This window comes from Narcine bancroftii, chromosome 14 (genome assembly GCF_036971445.1).
Source record: "Narcine bancroftii isolate sNarBan1 chromosome 14, sNarBan1.hap1, whole genome shotgun sequence".
NCBI lineage: Eukaryota > Metazoa > Chordata > Chondrichthyes > Torpediniformes > Narcinidae > Narcine > Narcine bancroftii.
Window position 1 is genome coordinate 52004992 of NC_091482.1, and position 27861 is coordinate 52032852.

General features: G+C 44.6%; 1 protein-coding gene and 1 long non-coding RNA gene across 3 annotated transcripts in view; one reads left to right on the forward strand and one right to left on the reverse strand.

The window, feature by feature from the left end:
- The window catches only part of LOC138749150 (transmembrane 6 superfamily member 1-like), a 43186-nt gene that overhangs the window by 638 nt on the left and 14687 nt on the right, over nucleotides 1-27861 (reverse strand). For both annotated transcript variants that reach the window (XM_069910142.1, XM_069910141.1), the window contains exons 7-10: nucleotides 19775-19879; nucleotides 16938-17030; nucleotides 13801-13920; nucleotides 2339-2526 (exon numbers count right to left, since the gene is read on the reverse strand). In XM_069910142.1, coding sequence (XP_069766243.1) covers nucleotides 2339-2526; nucleotides 13801-13920; nucleotides 16938-17030; nucleotides 19775-19879 — 506 coding nt within the window. The remainder of the gene's footprint in view (nucleotides 1-2338; nucleotides 2527-13800; nucleotides 13921-16937; nucleotides 17031-19774; nucleotides 19880-27861) is intronic.
- Nucleotides 8-27776, forward strand: LOC138749152 (uncharacterized). The gene is made up of 3 exons (XR_011348449.1): nucleotides 8-194; nucleotides 24452-24564; nucleotides 27678-27776. It is a non-coding gene; the product is annotated as an uncharacterized lncRNA (long non-coding RNA).

Consider the following 27861-nt stretch of genomic DNA (forward strand, 5'->3'; position numbering starts at 1 on the left):
CCATCTACTTCCTGTCTGATCAGAGACCGGATGGAGAGTGAGAAGAAAGCAGGTGGTTATTTTACCATCACAATGCTGGATTCTTGAAATAAGTGTCTTTACAAAACTGCTTATAGACTAGAAGGACAGAAGTGCTGCCCGCAGACTCTACAAGCTAACTCGTCCCTGTGACCTGCCACCTCTCCGAGATACAAGTAAGTCTTGAAGCACCCTCTGTTCCAGTATGGCCACTGTTTGACCACGGTTGAGCTGCTTGATCAGACCGTTATGACGAAAGAACTCCAACCTGCTTGACCCAGCCTAACATCCCATGTTTGGACCTTTCCTCTGGTTTGGAACTCGTGGAGATTTAAAATCTCCATCCAAAGTTCTGAACCGTGCTCCTAACCTCTGCCCTTCCCGGATCTCTCTCAGTCCCCAGTTCTCATATAATCTTCAGTCTTGTAAGGCCTCCAACCTGTGAACCATAGATGCTGCAGTTCCGGAGCCCCAAAGTAAAAGTTACATTTGATCGACTACTCAGGGAACCCAATACGCCAGCTTTCCCGCCCTTGCATCAGCATCCCTCACCCTAACCTGTGTGTCACACAGAACTCCACTCTGGGCCAAGATTTGATGAATGAGATTTGTTTTCATAAACCTCTGAAAGGAAGAGAGGTGGTAAGGTTTGGGAAGGGAATTCCAGAAGTTGCTGTCAAAGGAGCCAAAAGTACAATTCCTTATGAGAATTCGGGCAGGGTTGGAAGATAAATAAGGAGGTTACCATTGGCCAAACATTTCAATTTTCTGCGCCCCACTCCTGCATTCTCATGTCTGCCCATGGCCTCATGTACTGTCAAACCAAGACCACCCATAAATTGGAGGAGCCACTCCTAATTTTCCATCTGGGCACTCTCCAACTGGACGGCATTAACATTGACTTCTCCGGTTTCTGCTGGCCCACTCCCCGCTCTCCCTCTCTTCCCCATCCCTCTGTCTCCTTTCCTCCAGCTCTCCACCCCTTCCCTCTCCATTCACAGAGCCAGCCCCCCTCCTCCTGTTTTCTGCTGTGCCCTCCTTCCCTTATCCACCTATTACCTCCTGCCCTGTGGGACCGTGCACCTCCCCGCCTACATTTTGCTCATACCTCGATGGAGGGCTGAAGCCCGAAATGTTGGCTATGGATATAAAGTACACTCGTTGACCTGCTGAGTTTCTCCAGCATTGTGTTTTTACTAAGGAGGTTAAATGCCATCCAAAATAATTGCCAAAGATAAGCACAGTAGGGAAGGATGTGGTCATTTCTAGTTGAAGCAATGGACACCTGCACTGTCTTCGAATCATCAAATTCTGCCCAACCTTTATTGTGAAAACCCTTCAGAAATGAATGCATTATATTCAATGAAAAACAAGGCAGGGGGCCCTATGGATTCTTGTTTAATCTTTTCACCATCTTTTGTAAACAATCATTTTTTACTTTGGCTGCACGCCCTGCAGGATTCGTGCGGTTCAAGTGCAATCAGTGCAGTGGATATTTATTTTATGAGATACACATAATAACAGGCCCTTCAGGCCTGCTCAAATACACTAATTAACCTACAAACCCCGTACATCTTTGGAACGTGAGACAAAGCGGAGCACCCGGAGGAAGCCCACACGGTCATGAGGAGAATGTACAAACTCCTTACAGACAGTGTTTGGATGCGAACCCGGGTGACTGGTGCTGCAGTAGCGTGGCGCTAACAACTACGTTAATTACGCTCCCCCTATGATATGCTGCAATCCATAACGTGATTCTACTCTAATATCAATATTTTCACTGGAACATTTTGCAGCAAGACTGAAGCTACCCAATCCACTTGACCTGCACCAGCTCAATGGAAGTCCAATTCCCTAGTGTTCTGTAGTTCATTCCCCTCAAGACTTTCTACAATACCGAATTAAACCACTGCTAATTCTGCCTCTGGCACGTTTTCAGAAAGTGCGATGCAAATTACACCAACCAGCTGCATTGATATTCAAGTCCCCTCCTCTTCTTGCACAGAACTGAAAGTTGGCAACGGTAGCACCACGCAGGATATGCAGATTAAGCGACAGAATTGCTCTGGGTTTCACAGCCTTAATGATTGGCAGGTGCATAATAAGTGGCCTCTCTCCTGCTCTTGAGTACATAAAGCTGTAACTTTACTCAACAGTACATTTTAGAGAATAAAACAGTATTACTACCAAAATAGAAAATGAACTTCATTTACAAGGCACTAGTACACTTCTCCTAATCATATGGTTATTCTAATATTTAATCAGCAAATAATACATATTTGGGCAGAAAAATAAAACATTTAGTCCAACGAGGATTTACTTGGTCTTTGGGTCTTCTCTCCTTTTCAGGAAAAATTCTGGGCTATTAACACATCTGTAGGCGAGTAACTGTGGCAGAATACCATAGAGTCCATTTATTATGAGAAAGGCCCACTGTGTGTCCTCTGGCACTCTGTAGGTGTACGGAGTCCTGGAATGAAGGGATGCTCCGATGTGGCAAAACTGTGCCTGTTTATTGAAGAAAGACATTTATGAGCATGGAAATGCAAAACCAATCAATAAAGTTAAACTGGGCCTGGCATATTTACATCAATGGCTTTTCCCATTAGAGTTAGATGAAGTGATGTATTTTATTTCCAACTACTTATGCTGGTCCGACTTATGATTTTTCAAAGCTATGATGGTGTGAATCCGTACTTTCAATTTCAAATTCTGATCTGTTCCCGCTCTTGCGATATGTGTCATAATGCTGGGCGGTGGCGGCATCGTGCAACATACTCTCTCGCGATGCTGACCCAACCATGCTCGCAGTCCTGAAGAAGACTACGCCTGTTAAACCATCAACAAGTGTCGATGCCCCAGTGCCGACAACAAGTGTCGAAGACGCAGTGCGTTCGACGAGCTGTTTTCGAGCATCACCGAAGAGAGTGAAATTGATGATCCTGCCGCTTTACCATCCCCACCATTCAGCAATTAATTTTAGTTCAAAACGTCAAACATTCTTCATGCCCAGTGTGCTTTCAGCTGTGCATGTTAATGTTTATTTCAGTGCAGAATAAAGGTATTCACAATGTAATTGTAAAAAATGGTAGATGCAGCATTATTTTGGGTTTGCCGGAAAAAAACCCCATCGTAGGTTGAGGAAAAGCATGTAAAATTACAAGATACAAAGAAAATGTGATTTTACGTGAAATTTTCTTCAGTCTACCGTAAAGCAGACAAAGATATCCGATCAGCAAATTGCACAGTGCCCCTTACAGCCAGAAAAAGTGAACCCCTCCCCAAGGTCACTGAATACCCTCCACTGCTGCCACGCAGCCCTCAGTCCAAACCATCAGCAACCGAGCTCCTCTGACGCGATCAGGAAGCCACCAGTGCCCTCTCACATCTCAGCACCTAGTACCCCTTCAGCCAGTCTTGAGCGAAAAATTATAAAACCCTTCAAAAGAAGTCTACAGCCTGGTGTGAGTCTTTTGACTGCAGTCAAAAGCAGCCCGCATCCTATGTGGGTACCTCGCCTCGTGTGGTCTCCCCGTTTTATGGCACCCTGCGCCAGTCCTTCGCTTCCCCTCGTGGCCGCTGCCAATCACAGCTGCCACCATGTGTGGCCACTATCAGCTCCTTTAACAGTCCGTTTAAAGCCTGTATGGAGCCAATGGCAGTCAGACTGGGCATTTGGACCCCACGGGGGAGTGCTTAGACTTTGCTCCCAGCTCTCTGCAGATCTGCACCAGCAGTGCCGCCATGACTGCAATGGAGTTGGGAAATTAATGGGGCAAGAAAAATCCTCCTGCTCTCCCTGTGGGGACAACCACTGCCCACTCCTTCACTTCCTGCCAAGCGTCAGCCGTGATATGCCCTGGAGCCTGAGGTGACAGTCGACTGTCCCTGCTCACTGCGAGTCCCAGGAACTGGTGAAAGCACCAAGGTGCAAGCGGGAGAAGGGCAAGGCAAGATTGCCTCCTTTCCCCCTTGATTCTCAGACTTTAATTCTGAAGCAGGGACACAAAATGCTACAGATTCTGGAATCCAGAGCAGGGGAAAACAAACAAACATCTGGAGGAACTCAATGGGTCAGCCAGTATCCATGGAGGGAAACTTCCAGTTGATGTTACGGCTAGAACCCACCCACCACCCCCCCTACCCCCGCTTCAGTCCTGTGTGTTTTCCCATGGTCCCCAAAACATTGAGCTAGGCAATGGAATTTTCATCTCCATGGAGTATTCAGCAAGGTTAAGTGTGAAGAGTCTTTTAATGATTGTGTATTTGCCAACTTTGAATTAATCTGATTGATAACGAGTTAAACAGTATGGTCTCCATGGAAGCATCAAGCTACAAGTTTGACACCATTCTATAGCTATTTTTAAGGCAGGCAGCTGACACTTAAAATAGAATAATTGTATCTGGGATTGGATATGGGCCACTACTTTGCACTATAACAGCAACAAGAAGATCAAGCAATATCTGAAGTTAAGAGTGCAGCATGTTTCTGCTCTTTGCTTCATTCTTGGTTGGTGCAATGCCTTTACAGCGCCAGCGATCGGGACCGGGGTTTGAACCCTGCGCTGTCTGTCAGGAGTTTGTACCGTCTCCCCGTGTCTGCGTGAGTTTTCTCCGGGGGGGGCTCCGGTTTCCTCTCACCCTTCAAAATCGTATCGAGGTGTAGGTTAATGGTGTGTAATTGGACGGCACAGACTCATAGGGCCAAATTAGCCTGTTACAGTGCTGTATGTCTAAGTTTTTTTTTTAATTTTTTGGACCACTGAGGCTCTCAAAGTTCAACGTCACAGATCTACTTTATCCTTCGTCACCTCCACATTCCAGCTGTCTATTGTTAACCAACTATCTTCATCTCATTCCTCTCCCGAACTCTTCGTCACCAACTATGGCTGGAACTTCGGAGCTGAACACACTATCCACGTTCCATCCCTGTTTACAATGCGCATGACCTCGACATCTTATAAATAGAAAATATAATAGGAAATAAGTAATGTGCCTCTAGGCGAGTCGAAAGATATCCACTCATGCCGCCAGTATATAAACATCATCTCACCATTTGAAAAATATTTACCGGTGATCAGTGAAGCTGACATGACTGGGGGTGCTTGAAAAGTGAAGGGGTTTGGGTGCTAATTACAGTATCAAAATATTGTTTTCAATGAATGGATGGGATATGATGGGATAAGGTAACAATTTTGGTCCTGAGGCAGAAGGTTGCGAGAGGTCAAGCTGCTTTCCCATACTTGTCGTACACTGTTCAAGCTGAGGGCCCACCCTCCTTTGTACAAACGATCCCCACTTAACTTTGTGCCAACAGCAACCTGCAACTATGATACTTTGTCCCCTTGACCAAGTTGCTGTTACAGCTTGAGAATTGCTGAGGGCCAAAGTCCAATCCCCACTCATCTCAACTTTCCAGGCCGAGAAATAACCATTTCCACTTTTTGCTCTCTGTCTGATAACCAACTGCTGATCAACATCAATATATTACATCCAACTCCGTGTATTTGAACCTTTCTGATCAAACTCCTTTGTGGCAGTGCAAGCCTTGTGAAAATACGAATACACCTTTCTCCTTATCTATTCCACAAGTCACATTCTCAAAGAACTCTGGCAGATTAGTTAACCTGGTCGGGTGCTGAAGGGTCGTGCGGCCCAGCTGATAGAGGTCCTCACAGGCATCTTCAACATCTCATTGCTGCGATCCACTGTCGCTGCACGACTCAAGGCAACGACCATCATTCCAGTGCCCAAGGGAGTGACGATAACCGGGCTAAATTACTATCTCCCAGTGGCACTGACCTCCACCATCATAAAGTGCTTTGAATGACCCATAATGGAACTCATCAAATCGTACCTGACGGTGACATTGGACCAGTTCCAGATTGCCTTCTATCCAAACCAGTTCAAAGATGATTCATTAATGATCGTACTTCAGAGGCTGGTGGATAAACTACTCCTCGCTGGGACTCAACATTCCTCTCTGCAACTGGATACTGGTCTTCTTGAGTGAGAGACCACCGTCAGTCCAGGTTGGCAAAAAAACCTCAAGCCTCATCGCACTGAGCACTGATACGCTTCAGGACGGTGGGCCCAGCCCGCTAAAGTTCACGCTGCTAACTCATGTCTGCACTGCCAGATTCGGTTCCACCAGAATCAGGATCATCAGGTTTTCAGATGAAGCAACAATAATTGGCCTCATCAGCAACAATGACGAGTCAAGAGTGGAGGTTGAGAGGCTTGTAAAACCTGAGTATCAACGTAAACAAGACAAAAAAGATGATTGTGGATTCAAGAGGACGAAGGTCAACTATTCTCCATTATACATCAATCCACTCTGGACCCACAACACCTCCTCGTTGGTCAGGAAGGCTCGGCGGCACTTCCTAGAGAGGTTGAGGAGGGCACGGCAACCGGCCTTCATCCTGACAACATTTGACGGGAGCACAAGTGAGACTGTCTAGTCTGGCTGCATCACTGTGTAATATAGTAGCTGCAGGGCCACAGACTGGAAGTCAATGCAGAAGGGCCACGATGATTACTGGGGCCTCCCTTTTCTCTCATGATAACATTCACCGGCTTGCTTAAATAGGACTCAAAAAGAATTGTTGAGGACCCTGCCCGCATGTTTGACCAACTGGAAGGAGTTACAAAAGGATCAAAATCAGGACTGCCAGGCTGGGAAAAAGCTTATTTCTACAGAATGTGAAATTGATGAACAGTATACCCTGTAACCCAGTAAATGATTCCAAATATTTATGTATGTTTATTTAAAATTATATCTATATTTATATATGTGATTATTAAGTTGTTCATAAAAACGTTGCTTTATCATTTTTTTTTACTCAGATGTTAATGAACTTGAACTGAAACATAAATTTCTTTTCACAAATGCATGCTACATCTGTGCATACACTGCATTATTCTTTCCAAATTTTTATTATTGCATTCTTCATTATAGAGCACTTTCCCTCCCACTGATGTTAGTCTTCATCGTCAGTACCTCCCTGTTTTCTCTCTCCCTCCCTTCTATCCATCATGTTGGCTGCTCTGCAGTCCACAAGAAACATTTCAGAACACAGATCTTTGGAAAATGTCTCTACTTCCACTGAGCGATCACTGTCTCCAAAGGCACTTCTTTTGAAACCTTGGGTCTTTGGGGTTTATCAGTTTTCAATCTTTCACTTCTCCAGCACTATTTTTGTGTCATGAAAGTTCATCCTCATCCCCATCGAGTTCCTAATATTGATCAGATCCCACCAGCCTTTCAGATCATTCTCTTCTGTGCTGAATTAAAGCAGAAAATGCTGGAAGCATTCTCAGAACTGAAACCTGAACTCGGTTTCTTTTTCACCTGCCCTTTTGTTGTTATCACAGATTCCGTTGTCTGCGGCCCTTCAATCAATAAAATGTTGCCTGCCACTTGGATTATCTCATTACCTTCTCCTGGGGCCACTGCTCAATCACTTTCACTCTTCATCAGTGCCCAGTTCTGCATACACAAGGATGTGTTTGTTTAAGCAAAGCTACTTCCTCTGCAGAATTATCCAGAACTCCCATTGTGACTTTTCTTGATCCACGAGTCTCACTGCACTTCAGTAAGATGCCGTGCAAGGTGACGAATCTCCCAGGGTGCACCACGAGGATTCCTTTTCCCAACATGCAGTTCAGATTTATGTGGCAAACTCCCCCCCACCCCCCTACCCCACTCTGTGCTTCCAAAAGAAGGAAACTGGGATTAAACAAGGAAGTCTGCAGATGCTGGGGTCGAGGGCAATACACAAACTCAGCAGGTCACACAGCATCTGCAGGAAGTGAAGTGCAAACAACGTTTCAGGCCTGAGCCCTTCATCGAGAGGAAGAAACTTGTAGCTAACAGATGAATATTAAATTTATCGTTATGGGTAGCTTCAATCAATTTGAAATTTTACACCAAAACAGAGATAAGGATGTTGGATTGTGGTGCGCTGTTAGCCAGAATCAGACACACACGAGGTAAAGACTGTACAACAGCCTTTAATCCACAAAGACTTCCACAGAGCCAGGCTGGCTGTGGCTGCAGCAACTCTGAGTGAGGCCTCGGGAGGCCGGCGCAGGCTTATATCCCAGAGGGTGATTGACACCCGACTGGGTGGGGCTTGATCCATTCAGGCCGACTGATTGACAGCCGGCCAGGTGTTGTGCTGTCCCCTTACACTCCTGCAGGTACAGAGGTTGCCCCCTGCAGTAGGCCGGTGGTGTAACACCACACGGAGTTAATAATTTCTGTCTATCCTCTTGCCTTGCTTTTCCTTGTTAAAACAAGAAAAGCATTCATTTCCCCAGGCTCAGAATACCAGAAAACCATTTCTAGCCAATGAAGGGAAAATTTTACCAACACTGGTTGTTGGACAAACATAAACAAAAAACAGAAACCTTTTGCACGTTATGTCACCCTCTAAGAACGCACTTCAGATTTCGGTACAGCATCTCTCCCTTGATAGCTGATAGCACCAATGCGGTATATAATACAATGCATTGATCGAACTGTATACCCTATATGCTGGCATGTAAGATGACTCAGTGTAAGATAACTCCTGAATTTCCGCTTAAAATGTAGGTTTTGAGCTATAATCGTTTTATAAGACAGCCCCAAGTCTTACTACCCCGAAGGTCCTTTGACCGGTGGAGTGATGCTGTCACAATATTTTAAAAGAAAATTACCTTGTAAAGGTTTAAATTTTATGAGCATATTTTAAAATAATCCACCGTCAGCCCCTTTAGCAGGCTGACAACAGTCAGACTGGGAGATGGATCCCATGCGGTGGGGGCTCTGAGACTTGAGGTTTGCATTTTATACTTGGCGTGGGGTAGTGCTGAGACCTCATTGTTTGTACTTGGTGCATAAGATGACCCCTGGTTTTGGGGTGACTTTTTAAAAGCTCAAATTCCATCTTATACACCAGCGTATACGGTATCTTATTCTGTGTTCCTGACATCAGATTAAGACCAAAATCATATTACAGATCTTACACTTTTAACCTCTGATTTGGTCCCAATCTGGCCATGGTCTTTTCACTGTGGACCACCAGGACAAGATTAAAACAGAAGGCTGGAGACCTTCTATCACTATCAAATAACCCCAATTTTCATTCCATGGCAATGAGCGGTGACATCGGCAGCCACTGTTGAAGATTTACATCTCCCACCCATGTAAAAAAAAGACTTTATTTTACAGATTATCAAGAGGCAAAATACATTTTCATTGCCAAAGACGTTCGGCCAATTTTGTATAATGATTAAAAGTGCAGCATGGTTAGCGCAACATCGTTGCAGTGCCAGTGACCCCATGTTCAAATCCGGCACTGCCTGTAAAGTGTTTGCACGTTCTCCCCCCTATCTGCATGGGTTTCGTCCAGTTTCCTCTCTCCCATCAAAATGAGCAGAGGTCATAGATTAATTGGGGTATTTGATCAGTTTGGGCCAGCAGGGCCTGTTACCATGAAATTAAAAATTAAATTAACATGTCTTTTAAAGCACTGAACTGGGATCAATAATGAAATAATTATCAAAGGATCTGAAGTATTAATAGATAGTCCAAGCTCAACGCCACATTTTAAGTATTTATTTTCACGTGCGGGCAGATGAGATTTTGTTTAATATGGCATTATGTTCAGCACAGACGCCATGGGCCTTCCGGACAGCACGAACCAACCACGGTCCAGTCAAGGGGTTTAAATGCAGGGAAACCCGATCAATGGCAAATTCCCCCTCCACCTCAGTCACACGCCATCCCCCATTGCAGTAATCACTGTTCCTTTAATGTTCCTTGCTCCAAGTTCTGAACCTCTAAAAGAAAATGGCCCTGTAAGAGCTCCTTCACCAACAGGACATCAGCAGTTCAAGAAAGCAGCTCGCCGACACCTTCTCCAGGGCATTAAGGACACCGTAGTAAATACCTGCTTGGGTTCCTTATGCTTTTAGTAGGAGAGCAACTTGTTTGACAAGTGGTTCAGCAGCACCTGGAGAAGGATAACAAATATCGCCTTGCCAAGAATATTCATTCACCTCTCGTGAATGAACTTTTTGAAGGAAACAACCAAGTTCATTTTTCTGAGATTGGAAAGTGGAGCAAAAGCACATTTACATTATTATTGGGCTGCAGGAAAAGTGCTCGTCTTGACCTTATGGGAGGATGGAGTTCCATTTTAAACAATATTCTCAACGTTGTAGCACTTAAACCATGCTTCAACAGCTTTTTTTTTGTTATAAAGACTGTGCCTTATTAAAAGGATAATTAGAGACTGTCAGGAGTGTAACTCAAGATTCTTTTATTGTCATGTAATAAATAAAAATTGTGGTATTACATGAAATTTCCTTTAGCCTACAGTAAGGCAGACAAAGATTCATGAAGAGCAGAAATTGCCCGATGCCCATTACATCAGAGAAAGAGAAGCAGGAGTCCCCACAGAGTCATTGAGTGTTCATGGATTTGCTTCCTCCGCTCCCGCAGCCTCTCCAGCCTTCAGCCCAAACCATCAGCATCCAAACCTCAGATATGGCGAGAAAGCCTTCTGCCCCCTCGACACCTCTCGCATCCTAGTTCCGATACCTGGTGCCCCTTCAGCCAGTCTCCAGCAGTCCAGAGCCTGGTGCGAGTCCCCCTGACTCCAGTCACCGCCGGCTCGCAGCCTGGGTGGGTTTCTCCCCTCGAGTCCACCGCCTGTGTGTCCTTCTGCCTCGCAGCCCATCGTTGGTCCGCCACTGTGGTCACTGACCCGTGGATCGTCTCCTCTGCCTCTCCTTCTGAAATGGCGGTTGGTCTCCCGGTTCTCCGGTGCCCCTGCATCCCATCGATGCCACTGCCGTACACAGGGGCCACCATCTGTAGACCCCTCTGTCACAGGATTTCAAGATAAACCACCGTCAGCGACTTTAACAGGCCATTAAAAGCTTGTACAATTGGGTTTGGCTGTTAGACCCCATGGGGGGGGATCTCTGCATCTTCACTCTCCACTCCACACGGGTCTGCACCAGCAGCTCCGCCATTTTTGTTTTGCAATGCACTGGTTAGTACAACATATCCTTGCTGGAACGTTATTGTAAATGAGTGCAGGAGCGAACACCAACCCTGCAGATTGCAGCCGTGTTTCTGTGAAACTCTGTCATTATTTTTCGAGGCAGAACTAATGGGGATTTAATAAAATGTTTGGAATCCGTATTTGGTAATTATGCAGATTAATCATGCATTTTGAGTTGATTGCCAAAAGTGATGAGCTATTTTTGCAGAAATGACACAAACTGCTTCACCGTTTCTTCTGAAAAGCTCTGAGCCCAATACATGAGTCACATTCTGAGCTGCACGTCAGATCCTTGGTTTAGTCCTTGTAAATATGTGATCAAAGGTGGGAACATATGGAAATTTGTGGGGGCTACTGTTGATGAATCACAAGACAATGCAGTTGAATTGACTTGAGGAGTTGAATGTCTTACACCTGTCATTACCACCACATACACACGCATTTGTATTTGCAAAGTCACTAAGCATTTCAAAGACCCATATTACATTCCCTCACCTTCTTTCAAGATGGACATGACCATCTATGGGTTCCCCTCCATCACACCCCATCCTGATCTGGAAATTCAGCCTATGTCTTCATTGTTGCAGACTCTAAGCCCAGGAACTCCCCACCCAGGAGAACCATGGAAAATCTATCAACAACCAACAAGGCATCTCACCACCACCTTCTCCAGGACAAACAGGGATGGGCAATAAATGCTACCCTTGCCAGCCAGATCCACATCCAGATAATGCAAACGGCTTTACAGGGTCAGCGATCGAGACTGGACTGGGGTTCGAATCCCACGCTGTCTGTAAGGAGTTTGTATGTTCTCCCCGTGTCTGCGTGGGATTTTTCTGGGGGCTCCAGTTTCCACCAACTGTTCAAAATGTACCAGGGGTGCAAGGTATTGGGGTGTAAGTTGGGCGGCACAGACTCGTGGGCCGAAATGGCCTATTACCGCGCTGTATGTCTAAATTTTTTTTTTAATTAAAATTTCACCAAATGGACCCTCACTACCTGGTCCACTATGGCTCGCTCTTCCTGGATACCATCCACGTTTCCTGTCAGCCTAATTGAACTCATTCGGATTCAATGCCCATTCACTGTTCTTCCAGGTTTCATTTGATGCACATGTCATCCAATCCCCATTGAACATTAACAATCATGTGCATTGATAAACCATATTTTACCTCCCCCAGTAACATTTATATCAAAATGGTTTTCCATATCTTAGCAAAGCATGGGTTTTGCCACAGGCAGTAGAGAACTGAATATATTCCAACTACTTATAATCACTTGAATACTGGGCTGTTTCCACAGGATTGGATTAATATGGTTCAGCGTTACAGCAGAAACTCCTGGAAGTGTTCATGAGTCCATTCTTCAGTCAGAAAGAAGTGAGAAGTTGATGCGGAGTTGAGGCACACTTTTCTCAACTTATTAGAATCGCAAGGGGATTCTCTGGCCATTCTTAACACCATCATTGGAACCCTGGGTCCTTATCTGCCCAATTTTGTTCAGATGAGCTTTATTTAGTGGTTCCGTAAATTAACACCAGAAGATCTGCAGCTTGGACCAATGGCTAAAAGATTCAACAAAAACAATGGCTATTTGACATTTGGACAGCATCTACACAGGAGCAAAACTTAACTCCAGACAGTTTATCAAAAGTCCCACAGGCATCAATTCACATCAAAAATATTCTAAATATAGTCCAGTTGAGCGTGCCAAGAGAGTCAGACCAAACCCATTGACCCTGCTCCACTAAGTAGTCAGCAGTGAAAGATTAAACAAAACAATGCACTTTCATCAATGAAGCTAAATTGCAAATTTTATTGGAATTTGATGGTAAGTTCTGGTTGCAAACTATTTAGTTCATCTATACATTGATTAGAAATAATACAAAATATCAGCTTCCACATGCAGAATTTCCCAATATTCAAATCAAGTCTTTGGGAAATAGCAGATCCATCTTAAGGCATGGTGGTATTTATTTGTTTGCGAGCTGGTAGGGCTTTTAGTTGCCCCATAAAGCCTGCGGCCCTGTAAGTGGTTCTGTGATGTACAATCTATGTCAAGGCTATCTCCTTTCATGAATGAGATTTTAAAAATATCATAACCAACGTCGTGGGTTTAAGACCTTCATCAAGGTCTAAGCAAGATTTCGCTCAGATCATGATGAATGGCTCAAACCTGAAACATTGGTTATGTATCTTTATCTTTGCTATACAGTTATCAGCCTCAAGCAACCGGCAAAAACATTGCTGAAAATAAATAGGTAGAAAATACGAAGGTTTAAAATTGGCAACCCCCTAGCCATTATTTCGCCAATCACACAACACGCAATCTCAAGCAACTGGAAAATTCACTTATCTAGCATCTACCAATCCCCATAGGTGCTGGATAATGGGGGTTTTTACTGCCTATATTATGCTTTTTGACCTACTGATTTTCTTGGGCATTGTGTTTTTACTTCAGTCGTGGCATCTGCAGACTTTCATGCTTTAGTCTTTAGAAAGTATCACCTCACCCCATTCCAGCCCATCTCTTCTGATCCTATCACATGCTCGTGAAGCCTATTGTAGTCAAAATATCACAGGTATCCACGTAACTCTGACTCCAGCAGAATTCGCCCCTTCAAAAATGCCTGCTCTTAAGGATGTATGAGCAGCTTTAAAATGTTTAAGGTACACATTGTTGTATCTGAGTGGTAGAGAAACAATTCATCTCACTTCCTTACCTGTGCAAGGCCTCCAGCATGAAGTAGAGCCAAGTCAGGAAGCCAGGAACATCTAGGAACTATAAGGCCATATATGGTTCCAATGCAGAAAGGGACTGAGTAAAACATATACACCAGCATCTAGCAGAAAGGCAAAAGATCACCAATAATCAACTTCAGGAATGTATTTGGCAAAATAGACAGCCTGGTTGGATTCACTCCAGATCAGGAGTATCTACAAAACCTGATGGGGCGGGGTTGGGGGAGGAGAACACCTACCCCAATCACAGAGAGAGCAGGCCACAGCAGACTTGGGGTTCAGGTCGAACCCTGAAGATGTGGGGCATCATTCTTAGCTGCTGGGCCGCCCTTCCCAAGGTGGTCGGTACTAAAACTTAAACCAATACATCACCAGCAGAGTCGATCCATTCATTACCTAGCCCATTAAACAACCATATGGACATTGCTCAAGGCCAGTATTTTATCTCAAAATATTTTAATGGGAATTAAAATGCTGCAGTATTGTAGATAATAAACGTTTTTTTTAAATATCTAATTCACCAAATCATATATTGGAACGATGTCCCTTCAGTGCTCTTTTTAAACAAGTACCTCTATTAGGTTCAGGTGATGCATCCATGCTCTTCATCTTTCTGTAATTCAGCCAGATTCTGAGTCGCGAGCTGTGCCAATTATCCAAACCTTCAGCAGCTTTTGGGGGCACAGAGTTCAACATTACCACTTGTCATTGAAAGGTGTCTTGTAAATCCAGTACCAAATGGCCCTAATTCAAAGGTTATACTCACTAGTACTATTATGGCTCTTCAGAGCAAAGAATTTCTCCTGTCACTTGAAACAAAAACATTGATTGTTCTAATGTTCCAATAACTTTCATCTGCTCTGACTGTGGGTGGCCTGTGCCTCCTCTCCATGTAGTTTAGAAGGAGTACAGCAAATGGGGACAGTAACCATGGCTGCTCACAACCATTAGACCATCAGACTTAGCAGCAGAGTTAGACCATTCAGCCCATTCAGTCTGCCCCACCATTCGAATCATGGCTGGGGTATTTTTCCATTCTACCTAATTTTCCTGCCTTCTTCTTAAACCTTTGATGCACTTACTCATCAAGAACCAATCAACCTCTGCTTTAAATACACTCAATAGCTCCACAGCCCAATGTGGCGAAGAATTCTACAAATTCACAAACCTCTGACTGAACTGAAGAAACGTCTCTTCATCTCTGCTCCAAAGAGACATTCTGAGGCTGTGTCCTCTGGTTCTAGACTCTTTCGCTCTTACTAGAAACACATTCTCCAATCCATTTCTTGTTCGCAGTGTGAACAAACGAGCTCAAACCATGAGGGCTGTACTGCAGGCTTTAATTAGCTTAAAACTTTCTCATAAGGTTCGGTATCTCTTCTGGTTCCATGTGCTCTACTGCCTACCCAAGGGCCGGCGAATGGCAGGGAGCCAGCCTCTCAGGTTACCTCCCTGCAGGTACAGTGGGTAGGCAGGTAGGAATGCAAGCAGTCACAGTTAGACCAGTGGTTGTACCGCCACAGCCAGCCCTTCTCTCACACCTCCATAGTTACCTTTAAACCCCCCCCCACCCCCATGACCTCTTGAGCACTGCCTTTCTTACAAGTTTTCTCTAATACCTGTTGTAATTTGCTACGCTATTGGGGGCCCCCATGTATATCCCATCAGGGTATTTCAACCCTTACAGCTTCTCAACCCTACCCACAAGGATTTTACATCCTCTCAGCCTATGTCCCTTCTTGCTAAGGATTTGATTTGATTGGAGCCAACAGAGCCACCCCACCCTCTCTGCCCACCTGCTTGTCTTTTCGACGGGATGTGCATCCACTAGGTAATTTGAATCGACCTTAAAATGGTGGTGGGGGGGGGGGGGGGGGGGGGGGGGCAGGGGGAAGTCAGACTTGGCTCTAGGTCGCTTCTGAGTTGAATCCCCAATCTGTGAAGAGCAACCGAGGGCCCAAGTCAAAAGCCTGTGAATTTTACCTTATACTAAGCCTGCTCCTCTCATGGGAGTGGGAAGGTGTAGTAGAGGGCTGACGACTCACAGTACTCAAGCAGCTAAAAAAAAGGCACTGTGACTGTAGTATGTATTTATAAAAATGCTTCCTTAAACTTTTTGACAATAGGTTCCAGCTGTCCCATTCAGGACTAGAGGATTCTTTAAGGACAGCAGGTCCTTAAAGGGATAGCTGAACCAGAGGGCAGAGCATCTACCTCACAAACCCCACCAATGTCCAGTTTTACACAGAGGCCCTAAAAAGGCAACATTAGAATCTCAATTTGCAAAAAAACTTTGGTACTGCTTGAAGTCAGGAATCCATGTAATCACCGCTCAGCGGTTTCCAATTTAACAGGTGGGCTTTTCCATGGGAGGTGAGGAATCAAGGGTTGAAATCCAAAGTTCGATGGAAGTTGATGCAATGGCATTCCATTCTCCCCCAGTTAGGAAAGGCAATCCTGCCCTGGCCACTAATCTCAGTGAAAACCTCTCCAGCTGCGGACCAGCGCATGTACAGTCAAACAACACCAGAGTCCAATCAATCAGTTTTTAGCCACATTTTAATGAAAAGTTGAACTTAATTTTTATTTTTTCAGACTGGCTCATAATTTTTTAACTTGTAAATTTAGACATAAGCATGGTAACAGGCCTGTGCTCCCCAATCAGATCCAATTGACCTTTATCCCCTGGTATGTTTTGAACAGTGGGAGGAAACTGGAGCAGCTGGAGGAGGCCCACTCAGACACGGGAAGAACATACATACTCCTTAGAGACAATACAGGATTCAAAGCCCAGTTCCGAAGGCTGGTGCTGTAACAGCGTTGCCACCCCTGACGATGGCCACTCCCCACCAATCCTATCCCTCCCCTCCTCTATTTAATTTCCCTGTAATCTATCCCCTCCCGCATTCCCATCAGCTCCCGCAATTCTCCGGCTTCCTTCTTATATCAGGGCAAGCTTGCAGGAGCCATTTGGGATGTGGGTGTAAACCGGAGCAACTGGTGGAAACCCAAACTCCGCATTACCTAACGTCAGGGTCAAACACCGGTGGCTGGCCCAGTGAGGCAGCATCGCGAGCTGTAACCCAGTAGACAAGTAACGAGAGTCAGGCCTGGTTACCTGTATCTTCGAATAGGCTGCAGGGTCTCTCAGGTACGGTTCTTGTTGTTGCACATATTGTCTGCACACCTTGGCAGGGCAATCTAAAGCCACCTAGGACCAATAGGAAAAAATTAGCAGAGAGAGTGAGGCCACATTAACTCTGAATTAACCTCTATCCTTTATTGGGACAGCTTCACTTCTCCACATTACACTTTACTAATAAAGTGGTTCTATTTACTGGTTGGTTTCAATTACAGTAAAACCTCATTAGAACGCGTTAATTGGGATCCAAGATTTCATACCGCGTTACAGCCAAGTCGCGGAACAGATACCTATGTGTAACAACTCAGGAAGCAGGAACACAGAATACTGTGACTCAAACCCTATAATAAGACCTTTAAACTCCACATGTTAACATGCACATCTTGTAAATGAGTCCTAAGAGCCCATTTTTGAGTTTGTGGCTGTTAGCCACTGTTAGCCTGGCCTCCTAAAATCAATGTTTGTGGTCCACAGACACCTGCGCTCTAAGCAATTCCGCAGACTAACGAATCGCATTCTAACGAGGTTTCACTGTACCTCTGCAGCAGACTTACAGAGCAAAAACATAGTCCAAGAAAGCAGATGAAAATTGAGGTCACCTTTGAAACGGAATTTGAAAGTGGAAGTTTCAGATGGTTTAACACTTTGGACTCTGGCCCATTTTTAACCTTTCATAAGATATACTCCGGACTGGATTCCTAGGTAAACTACAGTATGATCACCAGTACGAACCAGTTGGTGGCTGGGTATAAAACCAGTCCCGGAAAATAGGGACATGGAGTATATGTGCTTGTTGGTAGTTCCCTAAAACAGGGACACGGAGTCCAAAGGGTCCAAATTCCCTCCGGGTAAAATGGAGATTTGCAAATCTTCCAGCGCCAACTTCATTTTGCTTACCCTTTTTGGGTAAGAAAGATGAAGCTATGCTCATTATCGTCTCGGCAGGTTAAAGGCAAGACAACCAAAATGAAGAAGCCAAAGCCAGTTACAACAGCCATCCAGTGTGTGACCACCACTGGATCAGAGGAAATAAATGCCTCGGCCAGCAGGAGCCGGTGATCCAAAGATGAAGGTCCACAACCCATGGTCCCAGCTTCTGTTTTGCCATTTGGACCATCACTAAAAGGAAACAGGAATCACCGATAATGGTCCGAGATGCGCTCTGACACTGGGTGTCTGGCAGGCTCAGGAGTTACCTTGACATCCCCTTTGTTCAAACATTGCCCCACTCCATCATCAGCTGAAAGGTGACCACAGACTTAGAACCAACGCAAAGCCTAAACCTGACTTGAAAATTTGGAAGGAGATTCACTTCAGCGTGACTAATTGATTTATGGAGTTAAACAGGAAAGTGCAGGCATCTGTGCTTATCATGCAGATAAAGTCAGCAGGTTACGAAGCAAAGGGTAGCCAATGTTTCGGGCCTGAGCCCTTCATCGTGGTGTCAGCCAAAAGCAAGCAAGCATCTGATTAAAAAGAAGGTGGGAGTGATGGGGTGGGGGAGGAGAGGAGGTTAGAGGAGGCTGGGGAGGAGCCCGGGTCAACAGGCAAGAGGTGGATATGAATGGGAGGGCAGGAAAAAGCTGAGGTGATGGGGCTCTCTGAATGGAAAGGGTAGGAGGAAAGGAGTCAGAGGGAAAGAGCGAGAGATAGGAGAGGGACCTAACAGAAAAATGGAGAAGCCAATATTAATGCCATTAATGCAGGGAGAACATACCCCTCCCCCAAATTGAGAATAGGAGGTTCCCCTACAGGACAGAGGGGAAGAAATGGGCTCAGCGGCTGAATGGCCAAAACAGGATGCTGGCTGTTGGCACTTGAAGGACCCACACAGGCTATTGGAGATTGGCTCATGAGAATCAAGTATTGGAACCGGGCGCTAAGGGCAAGAAGGACTCTCAAAGAGCCTCAGGCGCTGTAAGGTTACTGATCGTATTGGGAGGTTTGGATCTGGAGCTCAATCGTTTGAACTAGAATCTGTGCGGCTGCAGAGGGTGGAGAAGAACTGGGGGCGAATCCATGGACATTCAGTGTCTCTGAAGGAACTCTCTTTTGCTTCTCTTTCGCATGGCGACTCTTTGCCTTACACCAGGCAAAAGTATATGATGTATATTACATTTAATTGTATTATTGAGTGACAATAAAAGGAACCTGTAATCTGTTTGGAGAGTGCCCAGACTGAATATAAAGCATTGTACAATTTGTAGGCAGAATAGATTGAGTTACTGAAGCAGATAAACATCCTGTGGCATTTAGCACAGTACGCTGATGTTTACACAAGTCACCTCAAGGTTAGAGACTCTTAGTCAGTTACATTGGGCTGGCCACCTGATATCAGGTTCCTAAAACAAGCCGTCTCCCCTGATCTCTTTTGTGATTGGTGATTGATTGACGGGAGGAGGAAAAGATGCGATCAAATCTTCTTGGAAAAAAAAATGCAGCATTCCCACCAAGCCCTGGGAACAACTGGTACCATCGCCGTTCAAATTGGCGATATTGAGAACGCGAGGTCAAGCATCGGGAAAACACAGAAGCCGTGTGTTATGTAAGCATTCGAATGAGTGCGTCGCCAACGAGCTAGCCCACTTCAGGGATCTCCTACCCTACCTATGGAAGAGTCCATGGTTCATTAGCCATTACAGAACCCTCAAAACCAGAGTCAGAATGAGTCGTCCGTGATCCGAAAGGACTGCCTATGATCATCTTAAGACAGACCTGTTGCAATTGATTCAGTTAACACTTAACCTTATCGTTTTCACATCTCATTACATTGTGATACTGCAGAGATTAGGAAATAAAGATGCTTTCCTTACCATTCCTCTGAAGATACTGAAGGATGTGGTGAATATGAGGGAAATGACCAATATCAAGTCAAGCGGCCTTCGTATCAGATTCTTCTTTTGGGCAATTTCGATGGCCTAAAATGTTAGAAATCAAACTATATGTTTCAACTAAAGTTCAAATTTGAGAGTAGAGGTAATCAGTAAATAAACAATTTCAGTTGATATTTTTTTGGTTTTTTTTAGACATACACCATGGTGACAGGCCCTTCCGGCCCATGAGCCCAAGCTGCCCAAATTTCCCGATTCCCATACATTTTTGAAGGATGGGTTGAAACTAAATCACCCGGAGGAAATCCATGCAGACACGGGGAGACAGCGCCAGATTCAAACACGGTTGTTGGCGCTGCAATAATGCTTCGCTAACCGCTACGCTAACCATGCCGGCCTTTTGTCAGTGTAATCCTATTTATTTTCAGGAGGGTTTATAGGATCAAGACTAACTCCAAATGACTGATCACAAAATCAATGCAAGTACAGTACAAAATGGTCGGACCGGGCCCATTTCGGATTTTAAAAAAATTTCGGAAATCCGGACATTTATTAAAAACAGCCCAGTAGCAACAGCAAATCACTTGTCACAGTGTTTAAACAACAACAAACAACAAAGGAAGGCTTTTAAAGTCTTAAAATGTTTAATTGTCACCCTCCAAAAAAAAATACTGGCCACCGCCGATCACCGTCACCTCCCCATCAAGGCCCCACTCAGGCAGGTAGCCCGAGGATCCTGCTCCTGCACGGGAGCTTGAGGTCCCTGCTGCCACCAGGAGCCTGAGGTCCGCTGCTGCCTCTATTGGAGCCCGAGGTCTGCTCCTGCCGCCTCCAGGAGCCTGATGTTCCCGGTCAGTTCAGCTCCGAAAAAATTTTGGATAAATGAGGATTTCAGAGAATCCGATTTCGGATCGTTGGAGTTGTACTGTAGATAATGATGAATAAGGAGGGGTTGTACATGGTAAATGACTCAGGTGAAGAGGAATTGTGCACAATGCTCCTAGTTCCTAAGAGGTTTGAGAAGACGTGGCATGCCGCTCAATACTCTATTGAACGCCCACGGGTGTACTGTTGAAAGTAAATTGATTGGTTATATCATAGCTGGAACACTCGAGGGCCCTGGAATGAAGAAAGTGGCAAAACCAGCAAGTCCATGATAGGCAGTGACCTTCCATCCATCAAGAAGGCAGCCAACATCACATAGGACCCCCATCACCTGGGTCAAAATCTCTTCTTGCAGAAGCTTGAAGTCTCGCACTTCTAATCAAAACACAATGATGTTTCAGGAACTCGGCCAGACTCACAGCATCGATAGGAGGTAAAGATATACTGACATTTCGGGCCTGGGCCCTTCCTCAGGGCTCAGGCCCGAAATCTCGGTAATATTTCTTTACGCATCTTATGGATGCTGTGAGACCAGCTGAGCTCCTCCAGCATTTCTGTGTTTTGACTGAAATCACAGTATCTGAAGACTTTCGTGTTTCACTCCCACACTTCTAGGTTTGAGAACGGGGTGGTATGATTGGTGTAGGAGTTAGCACAACGCCTTTACAGCGTCAGTGACCGGGACCGGACCGGGGCTTCAAACCCCGCGCTGTCTGTAAAGAGTTTGTAAGTCCTCCCCGTGTCTGCGTGAGTTTTCTTCCCCCAGGGTTTCTGGCCTCTTCCCACTGTTCAAAACGTACTGGGTGGGGTGTAGGTTAATGGGGTGTAAATGGGGCAGCAAGGACTTGTGGGCCGAAATGTCCTGTTACCGTGCTGTATTTTGAAATAATTTTAAATGTTTTTTTTATCCATCAGCTATCAGACACTTGAACATAGATCATAGAACTATACAGCACAGTACAGGTCATTCGGCCCTCAATGTTGTGCCGACCCATATATCCTTTCCTATAAAAAAAGTACTAAGCCCTCCCTATGCCATAACCCTCTAGTTTTCTTTTATCCATGTGTCTGTCTAAGAGTGGCTTAAATGCCACTAATCTTTCATCTTCCACCATCATCCCTGGCAAGGTATTCTAGGCACCCACAACTCTCTGTATAAAAAATGTACACCTGATGTCTCCCCTAACTTTGTACATACGTCTTATGGTGTTTGCTGATCCTGCCCTGGGAACCTCTATTAAGTCTCCTCTCCTCCTTCAACGTTCCAAAGTGAAAAGTCCCAGCTCTGCTATCTGTGCCTCATAAGGCTTGTTTCCCAATCCAGGCAACATCCTAGTAAATCTCCTCTATAGCTTCCACATCCTTCCTATAATGAGGTGACCAGAACTGAACTGTGGTCTTACCAATGATTTGTAGAGTTCTAACCTGACTCTCCGAACTACCGTAATCCTTACCATCAACAACCTTGCGACCCCCAGTTGAAATATGACTTTCTTTCATGCACCAACTGCAACTGTGAATATTTGTTTATCTATCCTTTCATATTTATCATCTCTTTTCCTGCCTTATATTTGTGATTATTTAAATTTTTACTATCTTAGTTAGTATTTCTACCTGTTTGTATGCAGCAAATAAGAATTTTGGTGTATCTGTACATAGGTATATGACAATTAACTCACATTGAACGTCTTTGAAGATGACTAGTTAACAAAAAAAAATCAAAGGTTTCGATAGGTTTCTAGATTTCCAAAAGGAATAGAATGGAAGAATGACAGAACTGAACTGATTGGTCAAATGGCCTCCCGTGATTGCACTTATTCTAATGTTCTAAATTTTCAGAAGGCCTTCATTAATCAAAGTATTGAGTATAGGTGTTGGGATGTTATGGTAAAGTTGTCTAAGACATTGGTGAGGCCAACTATAGGAAAGATATAAATAAGATTGAAAGAGTGCAGAGAACATTTACTAGGATGTTGCCTGGACTTCAGGAACTGAGCTATAGGGAAAGGTGAAACAGGTTAGGACTTTATTCCCTGGAGTGTAGAAAAATGAGCAGAGATTTGATAGAGGTATATAAAATTATGAGGGGTATAGACTGAGTAAATATAGGTAGGCTTTATTCTATTGAGGGTAGGTGAGATACAAACCAGAGGTCGTGGATTAAGGGTGAAAGGGGAAGAGTTAATGTTGAAAATTAGGGGGAGCTTTGTTTAAGATGGACATCACCACCTATGGGTTCCCCTCCATCACATGCTATCCTGATCTGGAAATTCATCTTCATGACTTCATTCTCATTGACTCTAAGTCAGTGGTTCTCAACCTTTTTCTTTCCACTCACATCCCACTTTAAGTAATCCCTATGCCATCAGTGATCTGTAATTAATAAGGGATTGCTTAAGGTGGTCTGTGAGTGGGAAGGGAAGGTTGAGAATCATTGCTCTAGACCCAATTGTTACTGAAATATTGTGCATGAGAAAAATTGTCATTGCCTCATTTCCTTTGGAGTTATGAAACCATGCACATAACGAGTCAATTAGGTGGTTTTCAAACTTTTTCTTTCCACCCACATACCACCTTAAGTAATCCCTTACTAATCACAGAGCACCTATAGCATAGGGAATACTTAAAGTGGTATGCGAGTGGAAAGAAAAAGGATGAGAACCTCTGCTCTAAGCCCAGGAACTCTCCACCCAGGAGAACCTTGGAAAATCTATCAACAGCCAAGCAAGGCAGCTTACCACCACCTTTTCCAGGACAAACAGGGATGGGCAAGAAATGCTGCCCTTGCCAGCCAGATCCACATCCTCATCATTTTTTGTTAAAGTTCCATTTTGTGATATCCTCAGAGTTTCATCTCCCAGAATCAACCCTCACTCCTCTCACTCAGCAGGACCCTACAAGTATCCTTTTGAAATTATTGGCTCGCATTTTACTTTTGAGATCCAGTTATGGAAAACTTAGAGCATCTCCCAGTATTTCCTTATAGTGGTTAGTGCAAACGCCTTTACAGCACCAGCGATCAGGACTGGACTGGGGTTCGAATCCCACGGTGCCTTGTAAGGAGTTTGTACGTTCTCCCTGTGTCTGTGTCAGTTTTTCTCCAGAGGATCCAGTTTCAAAACCATACTGGGGGAATAGGTTAATTGCGGGTAAATTGGGCGGCCATGGACTCGTGGGTTGAAATGACCTGTTATCATGCCATCCGTCTAAATAGATAAATAAATAAACAAATAAATAGAAGGGTGATAATTTTCATCACTTGCTTCTATGCATCATACCCATAGTAGTTCATACCAGGATCATGTTTATTGGCAAGCATTTTGCATAAGTATTAGGATTTCAAATCGACTTGATAAGATAATTTAAAAAACCTTTGAAAAACAAATTAGTGAAGTCACAACATACCCTATTGTGGCTTACGCTTAGAAATTGTTGGTTAATTTTTATGTAAGTGAGCACCAAATTTCCTAGAGATTAGATAAAATATATCACCACATAATCTGAGAACTGACGAGCCACTTTATTTCCTGGAAGACACTCTCACTCTATCTTTTCTGCCACCTTTTGAACCGGATATATATTTCCAACGTGATGGAAATCAAGCTCAAAAGATCAAGAATTCTAGAGGCTGAAGATTATCAGAAAATAGAGCATCGAAAAAATTCCACGAGCAATGAAATAGGACCAAGCACTGATCGCCTGTACCAGGTCCACTGTTCAAAGCTGGATTTGAGCACATTCCTCACTCACGGACTTTTGTTACTCCCATTCTAGGCACCCAATGCATTAGGTCTGTAAACAGAAGCTGAGAACAACACACTTGACATCTTTGGGTTGACAAGGCCCTGAAGAGCCATTTAAAAGCACACGCTCTTGTATTGGATATGGTGAGTCTTAAATTTTAAGGGGCAAATATATGTAAACACCACCATCAACTCACAGTATGCATTTCTTTGAATGATTATGCTAGCAGGGGGTGTCCACATTTGTCCTCTCTTGTCTCCAGAAAAGGTCAACGCTTGGGAGGTTCAAAGTTGAGATTTATTGTCAAAGTACACACATGACATCACCTACAACCCTTAAATTCTTTTTCCAACAGGCGAGACAGAATCACATAGGCAGTGCAAAAAGCTGTACTCAACGTAAGCAAATAAAGAAATGTAAACACACTGACTATACAATACAGAGACTAAAAAAAGTCAATAAAGTTCAAAAGTAAAAGTTCTTAAAAGAGTCTCTAAATGAATTTGTTGCTGAAGGAGGAGGGGTAGCAGCTGTTCCTGAACTTGGTGGTGCATGTCTTGTAGCGCCTATACCTCTTTTCTGATGGGAACAGCAAGAACAGAGTGTGTGCTGTGGATCCCTGATGATTGCTGCTGCTCTCTGATGGCAGCGTTCCCTGTAGATGTTATCGGTGGTGGGGCAGTGGTCTGTGATGTCCTGGGCTGTGTTCACTACCTTTTGGGGGCTTTATGCTCAGGGGTGTTGGTGTTCCCATACCAGACTGTGATGCAGCCATGCTTGTATTATGTTGGGTGGTGGGGGGGCGTTAGGAGGACGCTCCAGTTTCCTCACCCAATGTAGCGCAGGACTTGTTTCAGCTTGGAGTTTGCATGTTGGAGTTGGTTAGTCAAGTTGAGGTAGGTTTTCACAAAGTTTCAGCAATGGGTTCTGTGAGAAACTCATCGCTTCACCAACAGGACTGTACGGCGAGACACGTTACAACCCTCAGGGGTAACAAATGTGTGAATGATTACCACTGTTAGATCTGGCCAGTCTGTTTTTAACACCTTTCCCTGCAGATGCTACCTGACATGGTGGACATTTCCCATGTTCTGTTTCATCTCAGATTTTCAATAATCATTTTGATTTGCACCTCAGTTTTAGAAATATTTTCGTTCTCTCTCCTCTACTCTCCTTTGAGTCCTTTTACTACCATTTCCTCCAGTCAAATCAGCTGTGAAGACTGGGAATGTTCACTGTGCATCGATCCTATCCAATCCTATTTGCAACTCCTCAGTGAATTAAGCCATTATGTCTCAAAATCTGGACAACATTCAGGAAGTGGCAAATGACCTTCATTTCACAGAAGTTCCAGTCAACGGTTAAGGGTTGCAGACTCTGGGGGAGAGGTGGACCATCACAGAACCCCACAAATGGGGAGAACAAGCCTGTAGAGAAGGAAAAACAGAGGAGATGACCCTACAGGATGGTGACTACAAAGCAGACCAGCGAGGGGCCTCAGCAGTTGAGGTACCCGAACGCCGCTCTGGGCGACGTGTGGTTGGGAGACCCACAAGGGCTGCAGAAGGCTGGCTCATGGGAACCAGATATCCGAACTGAGATAGGTGAGGATGCTGAGGGTAAGAAGGGCCTCAGGCGCTGCAGGCTTCATGATTGTGTCGGAGGGTTTGGATCTGGAACTCGGATCGAAGAGGAGTGTGTGCAGATACAGAGGCTGCGGGAGCTCTGGAGGTGAATCCATGGACACTCGGAGACTCTGAAGGGACTCTCTTTTGCTTCTCTTTCTCCTACTGATAGGTGGACCTGTCAATTAAGGTGCGCCTGTCAACTCTCTAGGTGACTCACTACCTTAAGGCAGACAAAAGTTAGAGTGCATTTTAACTTATTATTATATGATAATAAAAAGAACCTCCATCTTGAAAATCTGGACAACAGTAAGGAATGGACGAATAACTGGCAAGTGACCTTCATTTCACAGAAGTTCCAGTCAATGGCCATCTCCATCTGTCTAACATATGCCCTTGACAGGCACTGCCATCATTCAATCCCTGACCATCAATGTCCTGGGTCACCACTGATCAGAAACTCAACTGGACCATCAACTATGACAACAGGTCAGAGACCAATGATCTCCTAACATCCCAGGGCCTTTCCATCAGGACGCATTTAGAAAACAATTGACACACTCTTAACTTGCCTCCAAGAGTACAAAATCCCAACCAGGACAGGGCAGCCTCATTAACCACCCTGTACACATTTTTCTATTCACTGCTAGGACACTGTGACTGCAGGGTATACCATCCACAAAATGAACTGCAGTGAGTCATCAAAGTCTCCCAAACTTGCAACCTCTTCCATCAAGTCACACAGCCCCCTGATTCAGAAACATATCACCAGTCATTCACCATCACTGGGTCTATCTTCTGGCAATAGCAATGTGGGAGAACCATGGCTGCAGGGATTTGAGGTGACCATTCACTACCACCTTCTAACGGGCAATTAGTGACAGACAATTTATGGAGTAAAACACGAAAGTCTGCTGACGTCGTGACTGAAGTAAAACCACAATGCTGGAGAAATTCAGCAGTGTATTTAATATAGCAAAGATTCATAACTAACATTTCAGGCCCGAGCCTTTCATCAAGGTATGGTCCTGCCTATGTTTTGCTCATACCTTGATGAAGGGCTCAAGCCCTAAACGTTGGTTATGTGCCTTTATCTTTGCTATATAACGGTTCGCTGTTTGACCTGCTGAGTTTCACCAGCATTGTGTTTTCACGATAGGTAATTTATGCTGACTTTGATAGCAGGCAGGCATCCAGATCCCAAAATCGAATAAAAACCTGCAACCAACCACCCTCTCATGGCCAGCACCATCACCATTTATGTCTCAATCTTGCTTATCCTCCATCATATCACAGATATTCCATTTGTCCAATTAGCAACACAAAATGCATTTGATTACAAACAGGTTACGTTCCACATCATTGAACTCGAACGCAGGGTCAGTGACATCAGAAGGGGGAGGCGTTCGCGGGCCATGGCCCCCCCCAATGAATTATCATTTCCCCACGCCCCACCTGAACATGAACGGCAGGAACGATATGTGAAACTGCCACACTACAGTTGCCATAATGCCCCCCCCCCGATTAGATTTGTTCTGACACGGACTCTGCTCGTAATAAACTCTGTTTTGCGCTTCCTAGACACGGCCTATTCAATTGAGTATTTCCAGCATTTTCTGTTTTTATTTCAGATTTACAGCATTCGCAGTGTCTTCCTTTACAAAAGGACCAAGACTTTTTTTTAAACATGATCATGATCTTCAGTAGAACTGCTTGCAGTAGGACGCAAGAACAGGCAAGAGCTGATACTCTTAACTCTTCAGCCAATCTTTCTTCCAGCCACCCCCTCCCCACCTTATTTCTCTTAACTGTTAC